The 13,453-nt window shown below is 44.2% G+C and overlaps 2 protein-coding genes across 5 annotated transcripts in view; one reads left to right on the top strand and one right to left on the bottom strand.

Annotated features, from left to right (window-relative positions):
- Window positions 1–10,057, bottom strand: part of TOX4 (TOX high mobility group box family member 4) — a 36,309-nt gene extending 26,252 nt beyond the window's left edge. Inside the window, exon 1 of the mRNA XM_088469952.1 lies at window positions 9,964–10,057. Within this exon, the coding sequence (XP_088326078.1) occupies window positions 9,964–9,969 (6 nt within the window). The 5' untranslated portion in view covers window positions 9,970–10,057. The remainder of the gene's footprint in view (window positions 1–9,963) is intronic.
- A 40-nt stretch (window positions 10,058–10,097) lies between these two features.
- RAB2B (RAB2B, member RAS oncogene family) overlaps window positions 10,098–13,453 on the top strand; it is a 59,892-nt gene continuing 56,536 nt past the window's right edge. Inside the window, exon 1 of one of the 4 annotated variants that reach the window (XM_088469950.1) lies at window positions 10,098–10,129. Coding sequence is in view for 2 of the 4 variants with exons in the window: in XM_088469947.1 (XP_088326073.1) it covers window positions 10,334–10,379 (46 nt within the window). In the remaining 2 variants the exon portion in view is untranslated. The other 3 variants (XM_088469947.1, XM_088469949.1, XM_088469948.1) reach the window with 3 other exon arrangements.

Below are 13,453 nucleotides of genomic sequence, written 5' to 3'. Positions count from 1 at the left end.
ACAGCCCTTAGAAAATGCATGGGACTGCACAGTGCAGCAGTGTGCTCTGGCCTGGGTAGACCATTAGCAGTTCATTTGCCACCAGAGACAAAAATAATGACAAAATATAAAGACAAAATAGCCATTTCACATATTAAAGTTTTATTCTCATCGGAGTGCTCATCACTCCCCCCTCCTCCAAAGCATTTTTATGTTTGTTTTCTCAGAGGTTCCCAAACACGGTCCTCAAGGCACCCCATCAGTTCATGTTTTAGAGATATCCAAGGCTGAGCACAGGTGGTTAAATAAAATTGACTGAGGTACTAGTTAAGTCACCTGTGCTCAACCATGGATATCTCTAATGGTGCATACATACGTAACGATTTTGTAACCAACGATTTTCTGTCAGATTTTTTGAACACTAAACGAATAATGTTCCTTCCCTTAATGAAAATCGTCATGTTGGACAGTCTGAATGGACGATGAACGATAATTACAAACGGGAGTGCGCATTTGTGATTATCGTTCGTTACAACTCATAAACCGAACAATTTTTTTTAACGATTTAACAGTAACGACGTCATTATCGACAAATCATTCAAAAAATCATTACGTGTGTATGCACCTTAAAACCTGACCTGTTGGGGAGCCTTGAGGACCGCGTTTGAGAACCTCTGTGTTTACTGCTGTTTTTCCTATTATGTGTTCTGAGTTTATTCCAAGCAAGAATGAAATTTGGATCAATGTTAATTTTCAGGATTTTAAAACCCACTGTACATAATAATTATCTAAAGCTAGGGGAATTGAGGGCTCAGGAGCCTAGGACAAAAAAGTAGGGTAGTTATTAATGACTGAGAAGTTCAAAATATATACATTTTTTCCATTCTTACCCCCTGAAAGCCTCATATACAAATAATCATCACCTAATAGTTTTCATTTTGCTAGAGAATTATGGGTATATAGGCAGTATTCTATAGTATAGTCCAGAGCAGGCATCTCAAACATGCAGCTTGAATAAACATTATTGCTGCCAGACAGTGTGGGCCCACATATATATTATGCAGCCCTGCCACCTTTTGAGCTCAGCTCTGATTGGGCAGTGTTTACTTCATTGAAAGCTGGCAATGCTGGTCTTTGAAGCGATCAAAAGCCTCTGATCGCTTCAGAGGCCAGCATTCCAATTGATGCAGTGCGCGGGTGACGTCACCGGTGATGAGAGGAGCCTGCGCCTGCTGCTCTGGATCTAATTAGCGTTACTGCTTCACAGCACTGAGGTCGTTGGTTCGATACCCACTACGGCCCTAACTGTGTGGAGTTTGTATATTCTCCCTGTGCTTGCGTGGGTTTCCTCCGGGTACTCCGGTTTCCTCCCACACTCCAAAAATATACTGGTAGGTTAATTGGCTCCTAGCAAAATTAGTGTGTGTGTGTGTGTGTGTGTTACGGAATATAGAGTGTAAGCTCCACTGGGGCAGGGACTGATGTGAATGGCCAAATATTCTCTGTAAAGCGCTGCGGAAAATGTGTGCGCTATATAAATAACTGGTAATAAATAAAAATAATAAATAATAATTAGATCCAGTCAGTGGCAACGTCTATGCGGAATGGTGGGAGTGAAGACGGCGTGCACTGGTGCGGTGCCCAGCGGCCCTCATGAAGAAAGGCAAGTACTGCACAGGTGAGTGGGGCCTGTTCTATACTGGGAGGGGGCACAGCATAAGGGGCATTACTGGGGGGCTCTGCATAAGGGGCACTTCTAAAGACATTACTGGAGGCTCTGCATAATACCCCTTTTACACCGGAGCTAAAACCCGGGTTTTTGAAGGGTTAACCCGGGCAGCTCCCTGGTGTAAAAGGGGAGACAGTTGGATAGCCGGGTCGAGTGACCCGGCAATCCAACCCAGGTAACTAGCAGGGTTTAACACGGACACAGCCCGTGAAACCCTGCTGTGAGAACAGCGCACTCCGGGTCACGATGACCTGAAGGGCGCTGCTAGCCGGCCGATTGGTCCGGCTTCAGTGGCGCTTGGAGATGACGTCATCTCCAAGCGACCACTTTCACTCCGCAAAAGCCGGGTCTATGCAGACCCAACTGCGGTGTGAGCGGTGCTGACTCGGGAGAATCCTGAGTCGGCGCCGGCAAAATTCCGGGTCTGATCCGGATAGGAACTTTGTTCCAACTCCGGGTCAGACCCGGAATTTAGGTGCAAAAGGGGTATAAGAGGCACTACTAAGGACATTACCGGGGCTCTGCATAAGAGGCACTACTAAGGACATTACTGGGGCTCTGCATAAGAGGCACTACTAAGGACATTACCGGGGCTCTGCATAAGAGGCACTACTAAGGACATTACTGGGGCTCTGCATAAGAGGCACTACTAAGGACATTACTGGAGGCTCTGCATAAGGGGCACTACTAAGGACATTACTGGAGGCTCTGCATAAGGGGCACTACTAAAGACATTATTGGAGGCTCTGCATAAGAGGCACTACTAAGGACATTACTGGAGGCTCTGCATAAGAGGCACTACTAAGGACATTACCGGGGCTCTGCATAAGAGGCACTACTAAGGACAATACCGGGGCTCTGCATAAGAGGCACTACTAAGGACATTACTGGGGCTCTGCATAAGAGGCACTACTAAGGACATTACTGGAGGCTCTGCATAAGGGGCACTACTAAGTTCATTACTGGAGGCTCTGCATAAGGGGCACTACTAAAGACATTATTGGAGGCTCTGCATAAGGGGCACTACTAAGAACATTACTGGAGGCTCTGCATAAGGAGCACTACTGGGGGCACAACAGAAGGGGCACTACTAGGGACATTACTGGGGGCACAACATAAGGGGCACCACTAGGGCACAAATTCAGGGGGCACTGCATTGCTTTTTATTAATAATAAACCTTTCAAAATTGCATACAACACTTTTTTTTGTTACGGACCACACACTCTTAAGACCTTGAATATTAAGCCCGGTTGGTATTTTGAGTTTGACATGCCTGGTCCAGAGGTTCCCAAACACAATCCTCAAGGCACCCCAACAGGTCAGGTTTTAGAGATATCCATGGTTAAGCACAGATGGCTAAATCAAATTGACTGAGGTACTAATTAATTCACCTGTGCTCAACCATGGATCTCTCTAAAATCTGAACTGCTGAGGAGCCCTGTGGGCCGCGTTTGGGAACCGCTGGTATAGTCCAAGCATATTTGCAGAAACATAAAAACAGAGTCATAATAAAAACAATAATGGTAGCAGTGTTAAAAAAAAGGACTTGCAAAATCCCTGACAAAACTTTAAGACCAGTCCAACAACAGAAAAAACATTTCAAATGCTCTCTGATACATATTTGTTTTACCATATGTACAGGTAGCATTTTACATGTAAGCAAATGGTCTGCATCCGATTTACAACAGCTAGAGAGAAACTGGTTATACCGCTTTCACACTGCTATCAAATAACCCGGGTTACTGCACAGTGTGAAAGGACCCAGTTGAAATAACCCGGGTTATGTGACCCAGCATTTCAACCTGGGTAACGAGCAGGGTTGAACACGAGTTCAACCCGGCTCGCGGTGCAGTGTGAAGGGTCGAGGCGACCCAGGTCCCGTTCACTGCATAGGGAGAGCTGGTGCTTGGAGATGATCTCATCTCCAAGCGCAGGCTCAGCAGCGATGGCGGTGATGTCATCGACCTGGCATTATTGCCAGGTCGGAACTCCAGTCTGAAAGGGATCTCAGACGGGTTGCACTCTGGATTGATGCATGTACAAATCCCGGGTGCGACCTGCCAATAGCAATGTGAATGGGGTATTATAAACTACACTGTAGTGTAATGCTGGGTACATACTAAACAGATATATCTGCAGATCGAGTGATCTGCAGATGATGGTTGTTCGTACACACGGAACCATCATCTGTGTTCAGCGTGTAAGAGGGGACGACGGGTCCAACTGGCCGGGGGCATGTCTGCACACTCTTGCCGATGGACAGATATGTCAGCAGACATCTGTCCATTGGCTGTGCAGCACAGCCAATGCGATAAGTCTGTGAATGACACACTGGCCGACGGGCAGCAGATACAGGGGCGGATTGAGCTGCCAGGACACCGGGCCGGTTCCCGCTGGGTCGGTCCATGTGTGGCCGCCCTTCATTCAACTCTTGCTCTTCTCCTCTGGCCGCTGCTGCGATCAGAGCTCAGCTTCGATCGGGCAGCGTTACTGTCTGTAGTTCAAGGAAAATGGCCGACAGGGGAGCTGCTGCGCATGCCCACCTGCAGCAGCTCCTCCCATAAGCCTTTGCGGAGCTGTCAGTCACCACTGACATCTCCGCCTCCAGCCCGTCCGCAGCTCGCCTCTATCACTCTGTACGTCTGCAGCCTTCACTGCACAACGTGCACGCACAGCACAGCAGCAGCCCTGCACAGTCAGTGCACACAGAAGTCAAGGAGGAACAAGAGCCAGCGCCGACCCGCCAGTGCTGACTAAGTCACAATAGTGTAAGTCAGTAAGTAATGTCTAGTGTCAAGTGTGAGGGGGTTGGAGCTGAAGACAAAGGGCTGGGGAATCTGGGGAATGGTGAGGATGAGAGACAGGGGCTTGGGAAGGTGATGAGAATCTGAGGATGGTGGTAAGGCGGGGTGAGGAGCTGAGGATGGTGGTAAAGCTGGGTGAGGAGCTGAGGATGGCGGTAAGGCAGGGTGAGGAGCAGAAGATTGTGATGAGGTGACAAGGGCTGAGGGCGGTGATGAGGTGCTGATGGGCCTGGGGGGAATCAATGTTTGTGTTTATTTTATTCCCAGTGGGAGGAATCATTGAATCAATATTTTTTTTTTCATGTGTAGGCCAATGTGTGTGTTTGTTTTCCTGTAGTGGGCTCAATTAAATTCTGCGCAATGCTGAATAGCCCTGGTATGGAGCTCCCGGAGCTATTAAATTCACTGCACTGTTTGGTCCGACAGTTGTCGGTTCTCGCAACTTAGGGGCATATTCAATTCCAACCTAAAAGACCCGTACTTTTCACCGACTTCGCTGGTTTTCAATGCGGAAAAGTATTGCGCACGTGCCCGCTTTTCCCCAAATTCAATTAGAAATCGTCGAAAACAGGATCCAGCGAAACTCTAACAGGTGAAAAGTACTGTCAGATTTGGGGAAATCAGCCTGACACACCCCAAAAGATGCACTGGCATCGAGGATCACTCTAGTTACACCCGAATAGCCCTGCTGAAGGTATTTGGGGTACTTAAATGCTCTCAATATATGCTATTTAGCATCTTTGCATAAGTGGTGAAGAACAGCATTTTGCTGAGTTTTTTAGGAAAATAAGTAGTCCCAGCAAATTTGGGGTACCTGAAAATGGGTGCAAGCATAGTTTTAAGCTGCTAAAGTGAAGTTGAAAGTTTTTTAAAGATCCACCTGCCACAAGCACCTACAAACTTAAAAACACCTTGGGCACACTTGGGGACCCACCTGGAATCTATTTCGCTAGTTTTAAAGTTTGTCCCGCAACTTTGAACTTTTTTGCCCCCAAAACTAAAGTACTTTTTTGGGGTGAATTAAACACTTTTTTATTTTAACGCAGTTTACCTTTGGGGGACTGTCCCAAGGGTGCAGGAGGGTTCCCGCAGCTTTGCACCCCAAAACCCCAATTCTGCACTTTTTTTCCGACACCTATTCATAGGCAAAAATTTATCGCAGGTCTCATTGCATTGAGTTTCCGCACTGGCGAAAAGTCTTTGGAATTGAATATGGAGGAAACTTTTCGCATGGCGAAATGACGTCACCGGCAATACTTTTACGCATAAATTGACTTCGCGGCTAATTAAATACGGACCTTAATTTGGGTGCTTAGTCGAGAGAACCGGATTCTCCGACTAAAGTGACGGCCGTGAGGCTTTTAACACCACGCTAAGCCTCAAAACAGCCTCACGGCCGGCACTTTTGTTATATTTCTCCTCGCACCCTCATGAGGCTGCAAGAAATCCTTTAATCGGACCAAGCAGTGCACTTAATTGAAAAGCTTCGGGAGCTTCCTTCTGGGGCTAATTAGCATCGCACTGAATTGAATCGAGCCCAATGTATTTGTTTTCTTTCTGTGAGGGACAAAATTTTATTTTTTTTCTTGTGCAATGTTTTTTGACTGAGTTGCACGTTCATGCGTCCCAATGGTGTTTGTACAGAGTTGTAGTACTGATTCAGATGCACTCACCAAGTAGTGTAGTATATTAGAAATGTGTTGAGCATTCATAGGAGGTTGGCTAATTAGACACAGATGTAACTTAGTATGGGCATGTTACTGGAGTGACACGGGCGTGTTGCTGAAAGTGGTTGCGTACAGAGACGCTGAATTGCTCACATGGGAGGCCATACACAGACGGATGATCTGCACCTAGCATAGTGCTGGAGAAAGCTTCAATGGTGCAACCGCTGGTGGCGTCTAAAGACACACAAAGCATGATTGCAGCGTCTGTAGACACTGACAGTGAGCGTCTCAGCCCTTACATATTTGAACACAAGGATGTATACCAGGGAAGGGCACTGTAGCTGCATTAGCGTAAAAAAAAGAAAGGAAGTCTGTGACTGCCTCAGACTCAGGCCCTATGAGGAGGGAGTATCCTGCCCCTCTTGACAGACTCCACCCCCATTAGGGCTGCTTCCATAAATTTCCCGGGCCGGTTTTCCATCCCAATCCGCCCCTGCTTGATCGACCAATATATCTGTCAGTGTGTACCCAGCTTAAGCTAACTAAAAATCAATGCCTGGAATGTCGTGAACTTTTAAGTTTGTTTTCAAAGAGCATCCAGCTCTGCTTTGTTACAACCACTTAACATGCTGTTAATCCTGTATACAAGCAGTATTTTTAAAACCTATAATCTATTGTATCAGATAAGGTAAACCATAATAGCAAAGGTACACTATTTACAATGAACACATTTCAGACCCTTTGCTCTATTGCTTGGTGCATGGCACCTCAAAATGGTAAGCGCACTCTGCCATGGTCGCATACTATCCTGTGCCCCCAAGGTCAATTACATACAGAAAATTTATGTTGAGACATGGAACCATACTGATTGGCTCCTGATCCCTTGATAATTCAAAGTGAACACTGCTAAATGCAAAAGTGCTACGCAAAAAGATTTGTAAGGGGATGCGGTTAAAATAACGACAGCGGGGATTCCGGTGGTCAGAATGCCTGAATCCCAATGATAAATAGCAGAGTTGGGGCGAGGGTTAGGGATAGAGGAGGGATTCCCCAAGAATAAACCATGTTACATTTCAGAGATTTTCAAACAGAATTGAAAAGCACAGATACCCTGTCTAATATTAATTACTGTACTAGTTACAATTAGATCTATTAGTGTTTAAAATAAATTAATGATTGCTAAAGAAAATCACACACATAAGAAACAAAAGAAAAATAAAATAGTACTAGTGCTTTGGGTCCTAAAACTACCTCAAACATTGAAAAGTAATATAATAACTAAAAGCAACTCAATTAGCTCAATCCTAGATAATTGTCAAAAAAACAAACATTAGGAAAAATTACAAAGAATCTCACACTGTTCAACTATTATTTTAAAGCTAGAATGAGCATTTAACAATAATCGTTTGAAAAAATCGTTCACTTTCTGAGTCAGACGATGAACGATTATCGTTCATGCACGTTCACGTTTGTAGTTCAGTCAGTCTTGTCATCTCAACGATTTTCATTAAGGGAACATGCAAAAATCGTTTGTAGTTCAAAAAAATCATTCATTACACTTTGAAAAATCTGACAGATAATCTGACAGAAAATAGTTAATAAAATCGTTCATAAAATCGTTGTGTGTGTATGCACCTTATGGAGTTGATTCAATTAACTCGCCCCTACATGCGAGGGGAGCAAGTTGCCATTGCAACGAGGTAGAAACAGCAGCTACGGCAGACAAACTCGCCAAGGAGTAGCTGATTTTTGTACACAACCCTATGGTGCTGCGAACAAGAACTTGCGAGTCTGGAGCTAACGTAAGTGTGACATACAGCCACCCCTTAATAGCAGGTAATTGAATCAACCCCAAAAAGCTGCATTTTTCTTTTCTTTCTTTTTTTACAGAAACAGTGTGCTGTGGCACTTCCCACAACCCGCAGGCTAGAACATTTGGCCCTGTGTGTGTGTAAATATAGGCTTTCCATGAAAATAATAATAGTTCCATGCAAAATTGTTCTTGTAGCAATTGCTGTAATATTATATCAAGTTAGAATTGGGTTTATTACAGCTGAAAATTTAGGAGAGTTATTGAAGTCTCTGAAAAAGTAGTATATATCTAATAGCCTCCATACTTGGGCGAACAAGGTGATCTAGTGCTCTAATTAAATGGAAAAAAAACACTGGGAAGCACTCAGTAACAGCATTTGAAATTTGACTGTTATTATTCAATTACCAAAGGGGAGATTCAATTTAGCTCAATGTTAATAGCGCCGGGAAGGAGATCCTAAGGCCAGTTACACATCTGCCGGTTTTGGCCGGCAGGGTTTTTTCAGGCACTCAGTGCCTTTCGCAAGCAATGTATTTTGTTTGTTTTTTTATTTATTGAGCATGCGCAGCAGCAAGCCGGGCCGACAGAAGCCCATAAGTGTGTAGGGACGGGACGGACATGGCACGGCAGCCATCCTGCGCAGTGGATATTCCCGGCTGTAACACGGTGACAGTGCCGTGCCGTGTGAAAGAAGGCACCTGCTTTCAGCCACCACTATATTTCACACCCGGCAAAAAAAACATGCAGCTTTTTGCCGCCCGGGCAAAACCGGCAAGTGTGAAACAGGCCTAAAGCTTTTCAATTCAGTGTGATGTTAGCCTGACTAAAGGTTTTCTTCTCGCACCCTCGAGACTCTTTGCCGGCTTAGCACGGAGCTAACAGCATGGTGGCCGGCACTTTGGTTGGAGAATGCCAGTTCTCACAACAAAACACCCAAGTTAAGTCGCGAGAACCGGCATTCGCCGACTTAAAATGTTATAATCGGACTAAACAGCGAGCGGAACTGAATAGCTCCGGGACCAACTTCACGATGCTATTCACCTCATGCTTAATTGAATCGCCCCCATAAAAAGAAAATATTTCTCATCCAAGTGAAATCCTCAACACTCCTGAAAAAAAAATTGCTAACTTTGAGTAGAATTAAACACAAACTTCAACAGCACAGAAACAAAATATTACCTCCTCCTGCTGCTTCAAATAACTTCCTTCTGCACTTTCTAACCTAGTCAGTTTTATTTAAGCAGACGGGGTAGATTATTTGTTGCAGCAAAACTAAGCAAACTTCACTGCTACTGCCATATCCAGGGGCAACATGTCAGACTCAGACATAAAACATGTCCCAATAGCACAGAAGAAAATAAAAAGAAACGTACTTGGGGTGAGGGGACCACAAATCATTAGTTTCAATGGTGAGATTACAGGGAAATTAATAACCTCTATAGATGTCAAAGCAACAAACAACCATGATATGACACGCATAGGTGCTGTATCTTCTACATGTTATCGGTTACTACTTGCCTAATAGTATACCTATTAGTATAAAGTTTATCACGAATTTACTTAACAGCTGAACATACAATAAATGGGGGTCCTGGCTGTGACTGATGGCACGTCCTGTACAGATTCACATTCAGTTTCAAGGGAAACCAATGTACAGGGGAGATCATTGTGATCAGTGTTAAGAAATAACTTCCTATTTGGTTAGTAACGTTACTCCCTCCAGCACTGACATACTAGACCGTTCGCCCCCGTCATTCCAACATCACACCATCTCTCCGTTCATGTAACGGAGACACGACCACACTGTGCAGAGGAGCATTCACCATTGTTACATGGTGAGACTGCCCCTCACCTAGGCTATCCCTCATCACTGCATCTCATTCTCATCCGCTCTCACCAACCACCTTAGAGATATACAGTATCACTAGACCACCCTTCGCCAAACCTATGCTACAGAAACAGTGTCCCACCTCCATCCTTAGGGCCGAATCTTCCCCTTCTTTTTTATAACACTTCTCTGACTGCACCAAGATGGCGATACATCCGCTTCCGGTGGCGCGCAGGACGTCATCATGCCTGATGTTGGTGAGGTTTACAGTACTTTGCTGTTAAACCTAAAGCAAGGAAGGCTGGAGGGTGGGTTGTCTCTCTAGTGTGCAGTGGACTGTAGTTCCTTTCCAGCAACCAATCAGCGGTCACTTCCTGGAGCAATAGAGTTGGAGTGAGAGAGATAGAACGTTTCCACACACACACATAGAGCCTAGAGAGAGGACATCTAGGGGAGAGAGCGCCGACTCCCTTTTATCATTATTATTATTATCGGTGTAGTTGGCTGCAGTCATGTCCTACGCTTATTTATTCAAATACATAATCATCGGAGACACAGGTGCGTGGGAGTACTGCTGACCACAGGCACGTTGTACTGTTAGTAAGCATGTGGGAGTGGTGGTACCTATGTTAGTGTACTGGTATGTGCCTTGCTTTTAGTGTTTAAAATGTACCAGTGCATGGATGGTTAACCCTACCAATGACATACACACCGCATGCCAAGCATAGGGACACTAAAGAAGAATGGAAATTTAGATATATATACTATATAAATAGAATCTAGTATATGTTGTTAATGAGGGATGTTATTAATTTAATTTAAAACCATGTTTAATCTAATTTTGTGACCAGATCAATATCTCCTATTTTTTTTTTTATAGTTTGTCTAGAATGGATATAACGTTTTTATTTCCTAGTGAGCAGTATTTTGTTTTCACAAGAGATAAGGGGGTAGATTTGGTAGCACATTTGAAAGATTCAGCTGCCAGTTGGGGGTTGTTGCCGGGCTGCCCGATCGGTTGAGCTTATTTCCCCTTTACGCTAAGGACCTGGAAGTGACATGCAGTGAGGGCGGAAGTACGGTTCCATGCCCATAAAGTCCACCTAGAGAAGAAACCTCCCCCCTCGGGCTCGCTTCGCACGCCACGCTTCGGGCACGGTGGCTCGCTATGCTTGCCACAAGATTATATTCCCCGTCTATGTTAACGTGGATGGTAGGGAATGACGTTGGACAGTAACTGATGATGTCAGGGTCCTCTCTGCAAAGGCCATCTAGACACTACCCTGCCCGATCAGCAGTGATCAACTGCACGGGAGACACTTGGGGGAGGGTGCATGGAAGCAGAGGGGCCGGCGGTCTCTCTGCGATTGGCGGCTGCTGGAAGATTATCTAGGCGGTTCTGACTGGTCACATTGTTTGCGACCATATCAGGGAATGCACAGCCTGGCGCGACCACGCCAGAGCTGAAGGCACCATGTACAGGTTTCCAGACATAAGCATCCTAATGTACATAGGAACTATAGAGAGCCTTGGCTATGGAAAAATAAGATGAAAGTCCATTTTCATATAACATAATCTTGACAGTTATCTTATATGGACTAGTGGGGTGTTCTGATAAAGCTAAAGTAAGGAACTCTAAAGGGGCACATCCACTAGACGATCTACTCCCTGTCCAATCTCTAAATGATTTTCTCTTGATTTTTTTCCCTTGAAATTTTATCTTTCAGTCTGAACGATTTGTAAACGATCTTTAATAGATCAAGTGAAATTGACCTGCATGTTCAGTCGACTGACGAGACGATCAAACGACCAGCGGGAGCGCGCATCTTTGATTGTTAATGACCAAACACTGCACGATTTATAAACTATTTTTGAACGATAACGACGTCGTTATCGTTCAATCGCCTGCTAAAATCGTGTAGTGGATGCCCCCCTTAAGTCATCTGATATTACCAACTGTCAGGGAGCACTTGGTAGCGTCCAATAAGACAAACGCTTCTTTTTGTTTGTAATCTAAAAGGTAACCATGTATTTTAACTCCCACAGCACGTTTAAGTAAACCTGAAATTGAGGAAAGATGAAAGTATTGTTCGTGAGCTGGGAGAATGTTTGGATGTTGACTATGCCACTCCGTCCTAGATAATATGAACGGAGAGGACTAATGTGTGGCTGTTGACAGGTCTTCAGATTGAGACGTTGAGCAGGGATTATTCATCCTTTGTAGTAAGGGGTAAGCTTAATTTGGTGTCCTCCCGGAGACAACTTTGCCATCTATACATACTTGAAAATTTAAAGCATAGCTCTGTTTGAATTTTTTATTATGATTTTGGAGGATCTTGGTAACATCCAGATCTCTTGTCATTTGGACAAAGTGGAAGGAACCAAATCATAGTATATCTGTAGTCTCACACCATTCATTTACTTATTGAGATTTGTCCTAGATTCCCTGTAAATCTCCTTGTTTGAGTTACAGAAGTTGTGTAGCTGGATCCTGTGAGTGGGAGATAAAACATGTTTGATAAGCTCTGTCCTAAGAGAAACACCTTTCTGGAATAAATGGGGAGCAATTATGTAAGTGGCAGAGAAGCTTCAGCTTGGAAAAACTCAATCTCCGGAATGCCACTATTTGAGAGGTTGTTATGCCTACCTCTTTTGTCATTGCCCTTTCACCTTTACAGAGGGAATTGTATGCTAGTTAGAGACAGACAGGCCAGGATTTATTTTTATGTTTTGTTTATTTTGTGCTCTCAGATAAAACTAGCTGTGGACTCTTGCACCAAGGCCCTGGACTGGTGTGATTTTAATTGGCTACTGCATGCAAGGTGCTGCCGTTTACTCCAGAAAATGACAACCCTAATCTGATCTTGTGACATATGGTGGTGAATGCACACATTGCACTTTAATTGCAACCATAAAAATCTATGTGAAAAATATAAAGTAACAGACACTGATGCAGCATCTAGCAGCCCTGTCTGGAAATGTTTCCACGGATGTCACCACTAGCTCCAGCTCCACACTGTCTAGTCATTTTCTGCAAAAGATGATAAAGAGCTTTGAAGTTGAAGCCTATTTAACAACTTTCGAAAGAACTGCTGAGAGGGGAGTTGTCCTAAAGGTCAGTGAGCAGGACTTTTGGCACCCTTCCTTTCAGGGGAACCGCAGAAGGCATATTTTGACTTGAGCCTTAGTGAAGCCAAGGACTATGACAAACTAAAAACTGAAATTTTATCCATAGGTTTGATAAAGCACCAACTTAATAAAATTGAGGCGATTTAGAAGATATACACCCAATTTTGCCACCATTGCTGTCCCTTTGGCCTTACCAAGGGTAAAACGTTTTGGTTACGTAAAATCCTGAAGCAGAATAGTATTTTCTTTGCACCCAAACTGATTTGATGATACCTGACTTTAAAAATTAATTTGTGGTGCCAACAGTTGCATCAGATGTAGGAATAGATGCTGTGTTTAAGTAGAAAACTGTACATGAGATAAACTATATCTATTGAAAAAGAAACATTGGCAATTAAGTTGGCATTAGAAACACTTCGGTACTACCTTTTGGGAAGAACAATCTGATTACTGATCATGCTCCTTTATAATGGATGTCTGAGAATAAATGGGAGAATAGATGG

The sequence above is a fragment of the Taudactylus pleione genome, unplaced genomic scaffold (assembly GCF_031769625.1).
Source record: "Taudactylus pleione unplaced genomic scaffold, aTauple2 ptg000095l, whole genome shotgun sequence".
In the NCBI taxonomy this organism is placed as follows: domain Eukaryota; kingdom Metazoa; phylum Chordata; class Amphibia; order Anura; family Myobatrachidae; genus Taudactylus; species Taudactylus pleione.
The sequence above is the reverse complement of the archived record's forward strand: the minus strand, read 5'-3'. Positions and strand labels throughout refer to the sequence as shown.